This window comes from Girardinichthys multiradiatus, chromosome 19 (genome assembly GCF_021462225.1).
Source record: "Girardinichthys multiradiatus isolate DD_20200921_A chromosome 19, DD_fGirMul_XY1, whole genome shotgun sequence".
NCBI classification, from domain to species: Eukaryota; Metazoa; Chordata; class Actinopteri; order Cyprinodontiformes; family Goodeidae; genus Girardinichthys; species Girardinichthys multiradiatus.
The window spans coordinates 34,614,631-34,628,894 of NC_061811.1; the positions used below are offsets into that span (position 1 = coordinate 34,614,631).

At 38.2% G+C, this 14,264-nt stretch overlaps 1 protein-coding gene across 1 annotated transcript; it reads right to left on the minus strand.

Annotated features, from left to right (window-relative positions):
- Positions 1–545: 545 nt before the first annotated feature.
- foxi2 (forkhead box I2) lies at positions 546–5,298 on the minus strand. The gene is made up of 2 exons (XM_047345802.1): positions 4,535–5,298; positions 546–2,947 (listed from the first exon to the last, which is right to left on the minus strand). The coding sequence occupies exons 1-2, from the start codon at positions 5,136–5,138 to the stop codon at positions 2,370–2,372; spliced, it is 1,182 nt and encodes a 393-aa protein (XP_047201758.1). The 5' UTR covers positions 5,139–5,298; the 3' UTR covers positions 546–2,369.
- Positions 5,299–14,264: the final 8,966 nt, after the last annotated feature.

The following is a 14,264-nucleotide window of genomic DNA, read 5'->3' on the forward strand; positions in this document are numbered from 1 at the left end:
ATTAGAAAATGTTTGAACTGAGTCCAAGTTTAAGCCAGGTTATATTAAACAGCCTAAAGGCTGACAAATGGAAATTAAGTTAAAAAAAAAAGAAACTTTGAGAAAAAGAGTTACTTCATGTGGTTGCAAGAGCAAGGCGATCCTTTTTCTAGCCAGAATAGGCAAATTTAGTTAAGAAATTACCCAGATTAAACAAAAATGTGATCCATTATTAAAGCAATAACATTAAAATAAAATGAAAAACAAAAATAGTATTAAACAAAAAAAGGTACAAAATATATTTTGTTTAATTTTAATCATAATATCCAAATTAGATTTTTTTTTTGCAACTGTCCAAAAATATAAAAGATGAGATCTGACATATTAAAACCCCGTAAGTAAAGCCTATGTAAGAAATATTAAGATGACCAACCAAAAATGTGCACTTTTAGGTTTGTTTGTATTTTCTTTGGTTGAGCAATGATCAAGGAAAGAAACACATTACCTTTTTTGTGAAGCCCTAAATAGTATTTATGCTTTAAATAAAAAAATATGCAAACAACATATTAGAGACTGCATCACATTTATTAATAATCAAACTGCTGGTAGGATGCATGTTGTCTAAACAGTAAAGAACAAATATATCACTAATTGATATAAAATCCATTTAACGATTGTCAGATTGAATCGTGAGGGGAAAAAAACATGATAGAACTTTGAATATATTGTTTACAGATACTATATATTCACAAAAAAATCTGTGTTTTAGTGATACTATTTTTGCTGCATTCTGTAAGCTGATATTTGCCTCTTTGATCAGACAGTGTTTTGGACAAACAGTAGAAAATGCCTATGAACATAAATAGCATAAATATTCACAAAAGTATTTTTCAAATGTACAAAAATACACATCTATCAAGTCCATGTCAATTTACATAAGCCACAGTGCTGAGGTTTCAGTCAACAGGGAGGACAGCAGAAGTAAGGCAATAAGCATGGAGCTGGTATAAAATTCTCTTGGTGAGATAACCTTTAGTAAGACCACAGTTTCACAGTATTTACACAAGATTTTAAAACAAAACATGTAAAACATAATCTAATTGCTTTTAATCAAATCAGAAAAGCAAAAACTATTCAAACTGGTCTTTAATTGATGTATTGATTATCACTGTTATAAAAATGTAATTTGTGACATTTATTTATTGTTATTTTAATTTTGGTACACAGTCTTGCATAAAAATTTGGCAGTAGTTTTCAAGTGCTTATTGGGGAGAATATTATACGCTTTAGGTGTTCTGCTTGTTATGGGGTAACAAAAGAACAACAAGCTAATATAATTAGCTCAATAATTAGTTGGATTATCTGCTGGGGTAGTGAGTCTGCAACGTACTGCTTAGCAAACATGTCAATTTTGGCTTCCTAACTGCAGTTATAAAACAGCATTTTATTACAAAGAGTAATGGGTAATGTTCCTTAAGTTTCCACACCATGACTGTGTCTGTTTTTGCAACTGGAAATATTTCCAAATACACAAATCTGTTTTTCTTGTGAGCTTGGGAAATGTGTAGTATTTTTTCCCAGCCAGCTCACAAGCAGTGTGTAGCAACATGTGGGGGAGGGGCAGCTCTGCATGTTCTATCTTCCATACACCAGGAAAAGCTCTGGTTACTCCGGTGCTTTTGCTGTCAACTCATTAAAGGGACTTTAAACTGTAGGAACGGTATAAAGATAACTTTAGCGATTTTGAAACTGTAAGTTGTTAAAATCTCTCAATACCAAAAACCAGCCCTGTTTCATAAGGCAAGCTCTTTCTCAGTACATATAAGTGTACGCTTAAATATAACTGCATTTGTGTAAGAAATAATGCAAACCCTTGGTGGGCTACTCTAATACATGACTGTTGTTCTGAGGTACTGGTGGTGTCACATAGGCAACTTTGGCAGCTTTGTGTTAAAAATGAATGAGCCCTTCTATCACTTAAAACTAATAACTGTCAAGGTTTGGGCTCAGCTAGAGAAAATGAAGGTTGATCAAATGAAAGATTGTATTTAAAAGACAAAAGTCAAGACAAATTTGTAAGATAATTTCCTATTTGATGTTACAGGATTTAAGTAACTTTGATTAAAAAAGGAAGGACAAGTGGTCCGTTTTTGCAGGTTTTGGCAAAATATGTAGATTTTTGCAGTTTTAAGCTCTTTGATGGTAATCAGTGAATGGCACTAAAGCTCTGTCTATGAAATATTGAATGTATGTGCATATACACTCCCAGTCAAATGATTGGACACAGTTTCTCGCTCAGTTGAATAAGAAAGAAACTTTTGGCTGGTAGTGTATGCATATTCTGAATGAGATTCTCAGAGAAAGTCTTTGAACACGTGTACAGATGTCTCCTAAAGCTCAGTCCCATCCCTGGGAAAAATCAAGCTGTTCACACTGAAGCTGTTGTAGAAGTGACTGTTAAACTGTCCACTCTGCCCGCTGCCGAACGTGTTGTAGTACACTCCCCGGTTAAAATGCAAGCCCTCACTGTGATCTGGAGCCCCTGCCTCTGGCCCGCTGCCGCCGGGATGGTACGGGCTCAGGGCCGTTATGTTCCTGTTCGACAGCTCGTTCACCAGTCCGAGGGGCGCCTGTCGACTGGGGACCCCTGAGCTGAGAGTGGACATGTTGCCGTAAAAGTTATTAAAACACGGAGCAGCCGAAGCAAGCCCGGCCGGCGATGAAGATGAGCTTTTGTGATTTTCATTTATCACTTCCATCTCTGGAGAAGAAGCCCCGAGGAGCTGGGGGCTGTCTGGGGGCTTCATTGAGCCCACCACAGTTGGCCTGCTGTCCTCAAGCTTTGTGGCTGAGGCAGCAGCTCCTCCAGAAATGCTGGGATCTGATCGTCTTTTCCTTTTCCGCCGGAAGTTACCGTTGTCAAACATCTTTTCACAGTTTGGGTCCAACGTCCAATAATTTCCCTTTCCTATGAATAGGAATAGAAAAAAAAAAAAAAGAAAATTCAGTCATTAATTTTTTTACCCAGTTTATAGTGGCTCTTTATATAAATCTTAATCTTTGGAATATTTGTTGGTTTAGGTTTTTTTTGAGACATGTAGCTTTAAAAAACAAATCACCTAAAAATGTAACAGAAATTGGGAATATGTTTGCAGAAACCCTTCTTACTGTTTATCAACACTATATTTTTTATTTTTTTCATAATTAGTTTTTCTTCTGAAAAATAAATATGACTTCATTAAGAATAAATAAGAAATTGAGAACATGCAGAAATTGAAATTAAATACATTTATTATAAGCTTTTTAAAAAAGGGAAGAGCACTATTGAAACATTTTATATATGTTTTTGTAACTATGTCTAGGGCTTTTCTTTCATTTTATGCCAACCTTACATTGTTTCTTTTTGATTAAAGTTAAAAATATTAAGTGTGAATCTTGGTATATATATTTTGGAAAAATATCCAGTACAGTTTGTCATTTTATGTAATAAGTTAATTTTATGTGGTGTTTTTAATAAGGAGAAGGAATCATGTTCATATTTTATATAAAGTTGCTGGGAAATAAATGCTGGCCATCTTCTTACCTTTATATAATAGAAACTTTCTTTTTTTTTTAATTCCAGATAAAAATAGGGAAATCATTTGTAGATTATTTTTATGTAAATTTCAAGGGCACTGTCTCACTTTTATGTCAAGTACAAGTTTTTTTTTATTATATAGTCATTTTTAGATTAAAGTGAGGAAGAATCAAACATAAACAGTAGGGTTAAACCAAGCTATAGGATATGTATAAGAAACTATTTAGTAGCTTGTTCTTCTGAATGCAAAGGCCTTTTGTAAATGTTTGCCTGCTTATTTATTTTCTACTTCAAAGAAAATTGTACTTCAGTTGCATCTCCTGTGTAATTCCACAATCATAGTGCTCCACTGCCATGATTCAATAATAATAGCTAAATACTTACACACATATATATATATATATATATATATATATATATATATATATATATATATATAATTTATATATATATATATATATATATATATATATATATATATATATATATATATATATATATATATGTATTTACTTTGCAATATATATTTACTTTGCAAATTAATCATTTCGTAGTCCAGCAGCAAACAATGAATTTATTTTATCATGGGGGAAACATTGCTCTAGTCAAAACGATTGACCTGCAGTGGCCTGGCTGTGCAGGTGAACCGTTTAGATGTTAAGATCTATTGAACAAGCTACAGTGACAGCTCATATCATTTCACAGTGCACTGCTGAATAAAAGGAACCATGAAATGATCAAATTATAAATTAACTGTGTGAGATTGTAGTACAAAATTAATTCAAACCTCACTGACTATTTACATTAAAATTGCTCATATTGTTATAAAAACAATAATAACAAAAGGTTAATTAATTTACTTTTTTAAAATTGTGACATCTATAACTAACTTTTTTTAATAGTTTATTTATTGAATTGCGGCACGTTTTACCTTCCATAGAGAAGGACTTGAAACACTTTCTGGGATGTTTAGGTTACCTGGGTCATCCTCGTCCCTCGGGACTTTTTTGAAGCAGTCGTTCAGAGAGAGATTGTGCCTGATGGAGTTTTGCCAGCCAGCTTTGCTCTTCTTATAAAAAGGGAAATTGTCAGCCACATACTGGTAAATCTGACTCAGGGTCAGCTTCTTTTCATGCGCATTCTGGATGGCCATAGCGATGAGAGCGGAGTAGGAGTAGGGCGGACGGACCAGCTTCAGTAGCTCCTCCTGGCTGGCGATGGACAGCCAGCCCAGGTCGGGCCCTCCGAACCCAGGTGAGTTGGTCAGGAACTGCCGCTGCGAGCCGTAGGAGGGCGGGATGAACGACGCAGGGTTGTTGCCGTGAAGGTAAGACGCGGGGGAGTTTACGCCCGGCCCGTTGAGCCACAGGTACGGGTTCGGAGAGGAGGCGTAGTCCCCGAGACCGTAGCTGGCCGGTCTTTGCGCGCCCTGCAGGCTCTGCTGGTGGTACACGCTGCTGAAGTTGTCGCAGTAGACAGCAGCTGCCATGTCCGGGGACTCCTGGGCGCCTTTATGTGGGAGAGAGCCGACGGTAGGAGAACTGTGGTGCTGTTGATGGGACTGTGGGTCGATGGAGTTCATCACTCCCCGCGGGAAATCCCAAAGGAGAAGCTGAAGCGGTTCGGATGGACTCTCCCAGTGATGCGCAAGTAGCAGCAACAAGTGTCAGAAAGAATGAAGCAGTTTTAGGAGCTTTAAAAGAAAAAAACCTCGAGAGCAGCCACATCCAAACCGTGGATAACTCCCAGTAACTCCTGACAACCAATAGAGAGCACAGAGGGTGTGGTTATACACTCATTGAGCAGAGAACAGGTCAGTGGCGTTATTTAATAAATTCATTGAGAGAAACTTGCTGGGTTTAGAAGTTTTTTTCAAAGGGAAGGATGGTAGGACCACTTACCTCAGCCAACAAACAACAACACTGGACAAAAGGCTATGTGGTCCCCTGGACTTAATTAAAGATGTTAATATTCCAGGTCAGAATTATTTAATCTTCCAGATTAGTTTGAAATTTATAGAGCTTTGCAAAAAGAAAAACTGCACGCTGAATTGTTTCACATTTTGTCACATTACAACCACAAACCTCAATGTATTTTATTGGGATTTTCGCTTACTGACCAGCTCAAAGCGGTGTATAACTGTGAAGCAGAATTAGTATGATACACTCTTTTCAATTTCATTTTTACAAGAAACATTTTTGCAAGGCACTACACACATAAAAACAGGCTAACTCCTCAATACCTGTTTTTAATGTGAGGACCCACAGATACAGTACAAGCTCTGTTCTTTTTTTTTTACCTGAACGGTAATCAATCTGGGTATAAGCGATGGCAGCACAGATAAAAACGGAATATGGGATTTCTTAATGAAAAGTGACAAGTTGTCATCGTAAAGGGAAACTTTAAGTTCAGGGAAACTTTAAGTTCAGTGTGACCTCTGACTACCCAAAATGTACTCACCAGCTTGAAAACTTTAAAACAAATAGATTTTTTTTTACTTCCATGGTATATTTTAATGTTCATCATAATTTTGAGATTGAGTGGAACTGTTTATTAAATAATGTATTCTGCAAACAAAGTGCACACTGGGTACTTGAAATGTACTACACTGTACATGTCCACAGAGCAGTATGCAGGTTTGTGTGTGTATATGTGTCTCTCCTGCCTCCTCTCATTACAGAGTGTGACCGGCAGGTGTGTTCCCGAGCTGGAGCTCATCAAGCCCAAACAGGAGGAGCTCCTTAAGAGGAGTGCATTCCCTGAGACAGATGCCAGATTGTTTTGTTTATATGATTGATAATCAGGCTCTCTACTTCTGGGTCCGTATTCACAAAGATTCCCAGTCCTCTTAGAGAGCTCCTATCTTAGCCTAAAAGTCTTGGCAAGGATTCCTAGCTTAAGAGTGATTCAGTTCTCTGCTGAGAGCGACTCTGTGCTAGGAGAGGACAGAAATTCCTATCTTAGTGAGGAGTTGTGGTTGACCCCGTTGCTAGGTGTGATGCTGTCTTCTAAGAGCGGTGATTAGTTGTTAAAAGACACACACACAAAAAAAAAAAAGAAAACAACAAATGCGCTCCTAGTAGTCAATGGAGAGAAATTAATCGATGATAGAATTTAGACTGGATTCAGTCAGTCATTCAGTTATTTTCTATACCACAGCTTTCATAGTGGGTAATGGGGAAGCTGGTGCCTATCTCCAGCAGTGTATGGGCAGTCCATCACAGGGCAACACACAAACAACCAAGCACACACTCATTCACACACCTAAAGACAATTTAGAGAGACCATTTAACCTAACAGGCATGTCTTTGGACTGTGGGAAGAAGCTGGAGTACCATGCATGCACGGGTAGAACATGCAGACTCCATGCAGAAAGGCCCCAGGACACCTACCTATACCCATATCTATTGAGGACCAGTCCTGCCATAATTAAGAATACATGCAGAAATAAAAAAAAATGTCAGTCAGTTTCTACCGCTTATTCCATAGTGGATCGCAGGGGAGCTGGTGCCTATCTCCAGCAGTCTATGGGTGAGAGGCAGGGTACACCCTGGACAGGTCGCCAGTCCATCGCAGGGCAACACACAAACAACCACACACACACTCATTCATACACCTAAGGGCAATTTAGAGTTACCAATTAACCTAACAGGCATGTCTTTGGACTGTGGGAGGAAGCCAGAGTACCCGGTGAGAACCCACACATGCACAGGGAGAACATGCAAACTCCATGCAGAAAGACCCCAGCTGGGAATTGAACCCAGGACCTTCTTGCTGCAAGGCAACAGTGCTACCAACTGTGCCACCATGCCGCCATAAAAAGTGTTTTTTTATAAAATATTTGCTGGGCCAAAAAGTTGCTAGACATTTAAATTATTGTGTCATTAAATGTAACAAAATAATAAAAATATGTTTATTCTATAATTGATCAATTAGTCAAATATAAATATATATTTCTATTTTAATCTTTAACTAGTGTAATTTATCTATGTGATATTACGCTTATTTTTTATTTAAACCCCTACTTTTTAATTGTACTTTTTCTCTATATTTTTTATTACAACTGAATTTGCTGCTTCCTCCCCAGCCCTTTTATTTCTTCTGAATTTATTACCACTCAAAAATATTTGAAACATGTTTGCTTTTCCTGAAAAATATATCATTTTTCAAAGTATTTTACTGTCCCCTTTATTTCTTGAACACAGATATGTTTTCCCTCTAATATATCCCTGTTGTATTTTCTTACCCAACAGATTTCCCTGAGCCCATTTATTTCCATCTTTCTTTCCTTGGTCGCTGTACTGTCTTTTCCCCCTCAACCTGCTGCTGGAAATGTAAAACCGAATGGAGCAGGACAGAGACAGAGGGGTCGGTCTTTGGAACAGCGTCACTGCCTCAGCTTCTCTCGTGTTGGTTGACGTCAAGCCTCTGGAGGTAGGTGCTGAGTCTCATGGCTGCCTGCCTGGTTCTGAAAAGGAGCTGCTAGCAGCGGCTAACCCCTGTCATGTTGCTAAAAATGTCAGGAGTGTTGTGGATTTGGTGGTAGTTAGCGCTGTTAGTCAGGATAGTTTACTATATCCTGTTGACTCTGACTGAGAATCCTTCAGTTTTCCAATGTCAAGAGGCATTCACGTTTAAGGTCTCACTTTCAAAATAATAGCATGCCTCAGTGACAAGCTGTATTCACAATCTAACCAGTGGAAACATATTTCAAGAACTTCAATGATAAATTTGCATCTTTAAACATTTCTAATGATACTTGTTGAAAATATTCAGCTATACATTTTTAAAATATGAATCACAATATTAATAATCTTTTTTATTGTAAATTGTCATCAATGATAATTTCTATCCTGATTAAGAGTTTAGTGTTTTTAGATGTCACTTAATATATTTTATTCATATTTCATGTGGGATTCTAAATTTGAAGCCTCATAAAAATGATCTACCAAAGAAAACAAAACATTGGATTTGTTCTGTCCAAATGATAAGGATTCATACATCCCTAGAGCAAGACCTCCTCTCGGCAAATCAGATCATAATCTTCTCTTTCCCTGCTCTGAATATAAACCCTTTGTTCAGAACAATCTGTAATGAAGAGAACTGTAAGCAGTTGGTCACAGTAAGCTCAAGAAGCCTTGCAGGGTTATTTTGAGGCTACAGACCGGGACCCACTGTGCCAACCACATGGAGAGGACATCAATGCCATGATGGAGTGTGTGATCGACTATATAAACTTCTTTGTGGACAACACCATCCCCTGCAGAACGGTGAGATGCTTCCCATCTAACAAACCCCAGATCACCAGTAACCCGAAGGACCTGATAAACAGGAAAAAATGAGCATTTAGGGTAGGAGTCAAGGAATTATTGAGAAGTATAGAGAACAAACTTAAAGTCAAGATAACAAGAGGAAGCTGGAAAGCAAGCTCCAGCAAAACCATACACAAAATGTGTGGTCAGGGATGAAAAAGGCTTCAAGCAGAGGGAAGTCTGGATAGAGCCAATTAACTAAACACATTATTCAATAGGTTCAGTTCAAGAACAGGCTCAGTATTCTCCTCTCCTGCCCTCAGCCAAACAGACATCCCACCCTTCTTTGACCCAAAGCTTCTCTGTCACACCTCACATGTTTATTCTTCCACCTCAGCCTTGGACACTTCTGCTTCTACATTTTTGTCTTCAACCAAATCAGACGATTCTGGTGCTCCCTTTGACTCCTCCCTTCCACCTGTGTGTCTTTAGAAGTCAGGTCAGAAACAACTGCACAGACTGAACCGGAATAAGGCTGCAGGTCTAGATAGTGTCAGAGTCCCAAGGGCCTGTGCAGAACAGCTCTGAGGGATTCTGCAACACCTCTTCATCCTGAACCAGGATGAGGTTCTGGTGTTGTGGGAGACCACCTGCTTTGTTCTGGTACCGAAGAAAATTCACCCATCACTCCTCATTGACTAGAGACCTGTTGCCCTAACATCCCACATCATGAAGATCCTAGAGAGACTCCTGTTGGCCCATCTAAGTAAGAAAACAATAAACTATCAGAACCCCCTTCAGTTCACTGTTATTGTCATGCTCTTTGATTTCTCCAGTGCTTTTAACACAATTCAACCTGATTTGTTTAGTCAGAAACTCCAGAAGACTCAGGTTGAGGCCTCAACAATCTCCTAGATCAAAGACTACCTGACAAACTGACCACATTTGGTGAGACTGAAGGGTTGTGTGTCTAAACAGGTAGTCAGCAGCACAGGAGCACCACAGGGGACTGTACTCTCACCTTTACATTCACTCTGTACACCTGAGACTTCCAGTACAAGACAGAGTGCTACGAAAATACTCACACGACTCTGAAGTCACGGGCTGTATCAGAGATAGGCAAAAGCTGAGTACAGGGAGCTTCCCAGGAGGGGTTGGCCTACCAAATTCCTTGAAGAGCTCATTAAAGACTTATCCTATCATGATCCTTGGACTTTGTTTTTGTAATTTAATAATGTTGTGGTCATTTTTGGGTTTGCCTCTATTGCTATTCCATATTTAATTTTACCTTCAGTTTTCAGATTAATGAAGTTTTTCTCTGGTCTTTAAGTAAGTTTTTTAATCTTGTTTGGGTTGTAGTCCTTTGTTACTCAGATTATCAGGTTTTCTGAGTTTATTTTCCCCATGCAGATGCCTAAGTATTCATTTCTGTGTTCATTAACAACATTAGCTATGTTTACATGGACATAAGTAATCAAAATAAACGGTCGATCGGACAAAAAATGTGTCATGTAAACATGTCAGTCAGAATATTCTGATCGGATTCGGCATGATCGGAATGAAATTGTAATACAATTGAGAGGGGTGGGTTTTGCCGATTGACAATCTGATCGACATGCATGTAAACACTTTCCAGGATCAAGTTATTCTGAATGAGGCAAACTGACCTGAGTGCGCATGTGTGCCCCGCGTCAACGTGACCTATTTCCGCCTTGAGTGGCTAGATGCTAACAGAATATTCCAATCAGCAAGTTTACATGATACGTTTTTTGTCCGATCAGCCATTTTGTTCTATTACTCATGTCTATACAAATGGTACAATCTGATAATTTTTTGTTTTTTAATCCGAATACATTTTAATCCGATTGTGACATTTCTTTCATGTAAACTTAGCTACTGTCTCAGCTCCTCTGTTCAGCTCTCCAGTCAATTGCGGCACATTCTGTTGATTAGACTCACCTGGTTTCTGTGTAAATAATGACCTTCCTCAGCTGTTACAGCCTGTCATTTTCCCTTTACTCCTTGTCAGATTATCCTGGTTATAGCCCAGTAAACGTTTTTTGTAGAAAACCTGTCTAAACAATTTAAATCCAGGCTAAATTTGGTATTTAAAAAAAAATTACAGCTCACTAAATATGATGAGGTATCAAAACAAACATCTTTGCTGCACCTGCTGCTATAATAATGGAGCTGCTAACAGTCAATCCTACAGCAGCACCAACAGGTATAAGAGGGGAAGCATAAATATGCTCTTGCAGTCATTATTTTTTCTAAATTACTTTATTATTACTTTTTCAAACAAGACTTTAAGACGCCACACTTGTTGTAACTTTGGGAGCCATTGTTCTAGGACATGATTTTTGTGAGTCTCATGCAGTTCAGCTGCCATGTCTCCATGAAGTGGAATGATTCTTTTGACCTGGTTACTGGGCTGTGGAACACTGTCGATATTTAATAAGCACAAAAAGATAGGTAACTGATTAGAATTCTTTTTAAGTACTTACAAGTACTTACAATCTTGCAGTAAAAGAAAAGGACCCAGGAAAACCCAGGAAATCTACTTGTTCCCTTCCTTTTTTTGTTAGATTTGGCCTTCATATAAAGGAAGTCCATGTCTTCTTTTTCCCAAAGTGTTATATACACCTATCTGAAAAAACAAATACTTTCCTCTTGTTAGGTGAAAAGAAGTTTGAACAAAATCAGTTAATTTTAAAGATGCAGTAGTTTTTCTTGGTTTTTAATAATTATAATAATTATTATTAGTATTATATTATTATTACTGTTAATTTAGTTTTTTTAATTGTCTTTTTATTGAATACATGCCTCTTCCTTGGTAAGTGCCTGAAATTAGATTTGTCAATTTTTAATTTTTTAATTTAGTTCCATTCTGTAAAAATGAAGTTGCATTAAAAAGTCAATTTGAATCACATCTTCTAAAGAAAAGGCTTGCAAGTGGTTCCACAAAACCATTAACAGAATGAATAGTAAGACAAGAAGGACACTGTTTAGATGGAAGGAATTCTCCCTCTGATGGAGTAATACTGCCACCTTGAGATGTCACTTTCTCTGTGGCCAGCTCCACAGTATCTGAGCTCCAGTATCAGTTATGAACAGGAACCCATCCACACCACAAGATGGAGGCAGCTCACTGCATAATATGAAGCTGAAAGAGCAGGGAATGAAAAACAAGAAGAGAGCACCAGAGTGTTGTAGAAAATGAGCTCCTGGAAGTTTTGGGATCTGAAATCTTATAGAGGAGTTTTTTTGTTTTTTTTCTTCTTCGACAGATCCAAATGTTAGGAAAGCATTTGAAGAGCTTCAAATATACTTTTCACATCAAGGGTTATTCCAGTCTGCAGCAGAGAGTGTTTTTATTTTGCCTAAACTCATCAGCAGTTAATTTTCTATTAAAGGGTAATTCTAAGCATTCTAAGCACCACTGTGATTACTTTGGTTGATACTGACACATTATCTGCAGTAAAAAGACCAAAAAGACTGAGGTTTTCCTCTAATGCAACTTTGCTATTGAGATCCAGGCCACAGGGTAATTGTCCACTGAGCAGCAGGAGTCACTATGTCTGACTGTAATTCTATAATATCGGGGTTGGCTATGACAATAATCCCTGGGCTCATCATGCATCGCCAAAACTGTTTCCCAACCTAAAATATATCTATATGGGAATGTGAAATTGTTGAAAAGGGAGGAATCACTGGCTCTGAAACACTGACTCGTTTAAAAAAAGAAAGCTTTTGCTGTTGTGGAGCAGAAAATGTGGATCTTTACCAGGGTAATGCTGACATGAATGTGGTAACTTCGTTAAAAATGCTGAAATGTGGGAAACAGGATCAGTATGCTGAATATATTGTTGGTGGTGAATTTGGAAATTAACACAAAAGCAATGCTATGGTATAGTTCTTCGGAAAATAATAAAAAAGGTATTTGCATCTGGTTAGTATTATTTTTGCCATCCTATTTTCAACAAAATAGATAATTTTACTAATGTTGGGAGTATGATTATTGATTGAATAATCTTGATCAATAATTATAATTACAAATCATAATCTGACAAAATCAATTTCTTTACCATAAATCCTCATTTACAAATCGAGACCAGAGATATTTCTGGTGGTGTAATTGTGGCTCAACGCCTCTGACAATTACAACCGTTGAATACTCCGTAATAGTTAATAACTATTGCCGGAGATGTCGCTGTTTAATCGACCGTTTCTGCCGAAACGTGTGGAACTTGAACCTTATTTTGACTGACACATCACTTTTTGCACACAATGAAACACCAAACGCTCTCTCTTTATCTATGTGAATATTTATTAATTTTCACCTACTCAACATGCAAAATTCTACAAACACAGGGGTAGGGTAACACATCTAAATAAGCAAAATCAACAAACGGTAGTGGGTATGTATTGAGTCAACCAGCAGTTTATGGCACAACAGATGAAGGGAGAGGATATGAAAGGGGGGTGTGGTGATGACTGGTGGGGGTTGGAGTGCAGCTTAGAGTGTCTTTTATGATCTTCTGATCATAAAACTTCCCCCTTTACTCCTGACCACAAAGGATTGATAACTTTTGGCGGCAAGTTAGCACAGTGAGATTGAAGACAAAGGTAAAAATGGAGAATTTTACCATGAGGTCGTTTTAACAGTCCAGTTTTGCAACGCACCCGCGTTCAGATAGTAAACACAAACAGCTCTGGGGACACGGCGGGTCCCGATATTACATAACACATCAAAGTTTCAACAAGCAAGGTTACATGCACATATTATTCAGAACACATGAGATCCTAACCAGCGATTCTGATCGCTTCTACAACCTCTGACCCTGCCCAGGCCTTCTAATAAAGAAATAAAAAAAAGAAATGGGTTTTACTTGTGTCGTCTTCTTCCTGAGCGAGGGAATTTGAGCGAGGAAGCGTGGGGTTGAGTTAATTGTGCGTCCACAATTAACTTCAGGGGAACGGTCAGTCTTTGTCCTTCGGTCTTCTTGACAAAAAGGAAAAATATGATCTGACCATCAAAGTCGACTTGAAAATGAAACACGGTAGCGGTTCGTCTCTCCGAAGCTCCGTGTTCTCAGTTACGTGTTAACTCACGTCTTCGATCGGCAAAGTGAAACTTCTGGCCTTCTTAGTCCAAAAACTTCAGTTATGAATGGTTCGTTGTCCAACGAGAGAGAATGAATGAAACTCTTCACAGAGTTCTTCTCTTAAAGTGGTGCACTTCAATCACCAGATCGTTTCCAGCGGAAGGCCTGGGCAGGGTCAGAGGTTGTAGAAGCGATCAGAATCGCTGGTTAGGATCTCATGTGTTCTGAATAATATGTGCATGTAACCTTGCTTGTTGAAACTTTGATGTGTTATGTAATATCGGGACCCGCCGTGTCCCCAGAGCTGTTTGTGTTTACTATCTGAACGCGGGTGCGTTGCAAAACTGGACT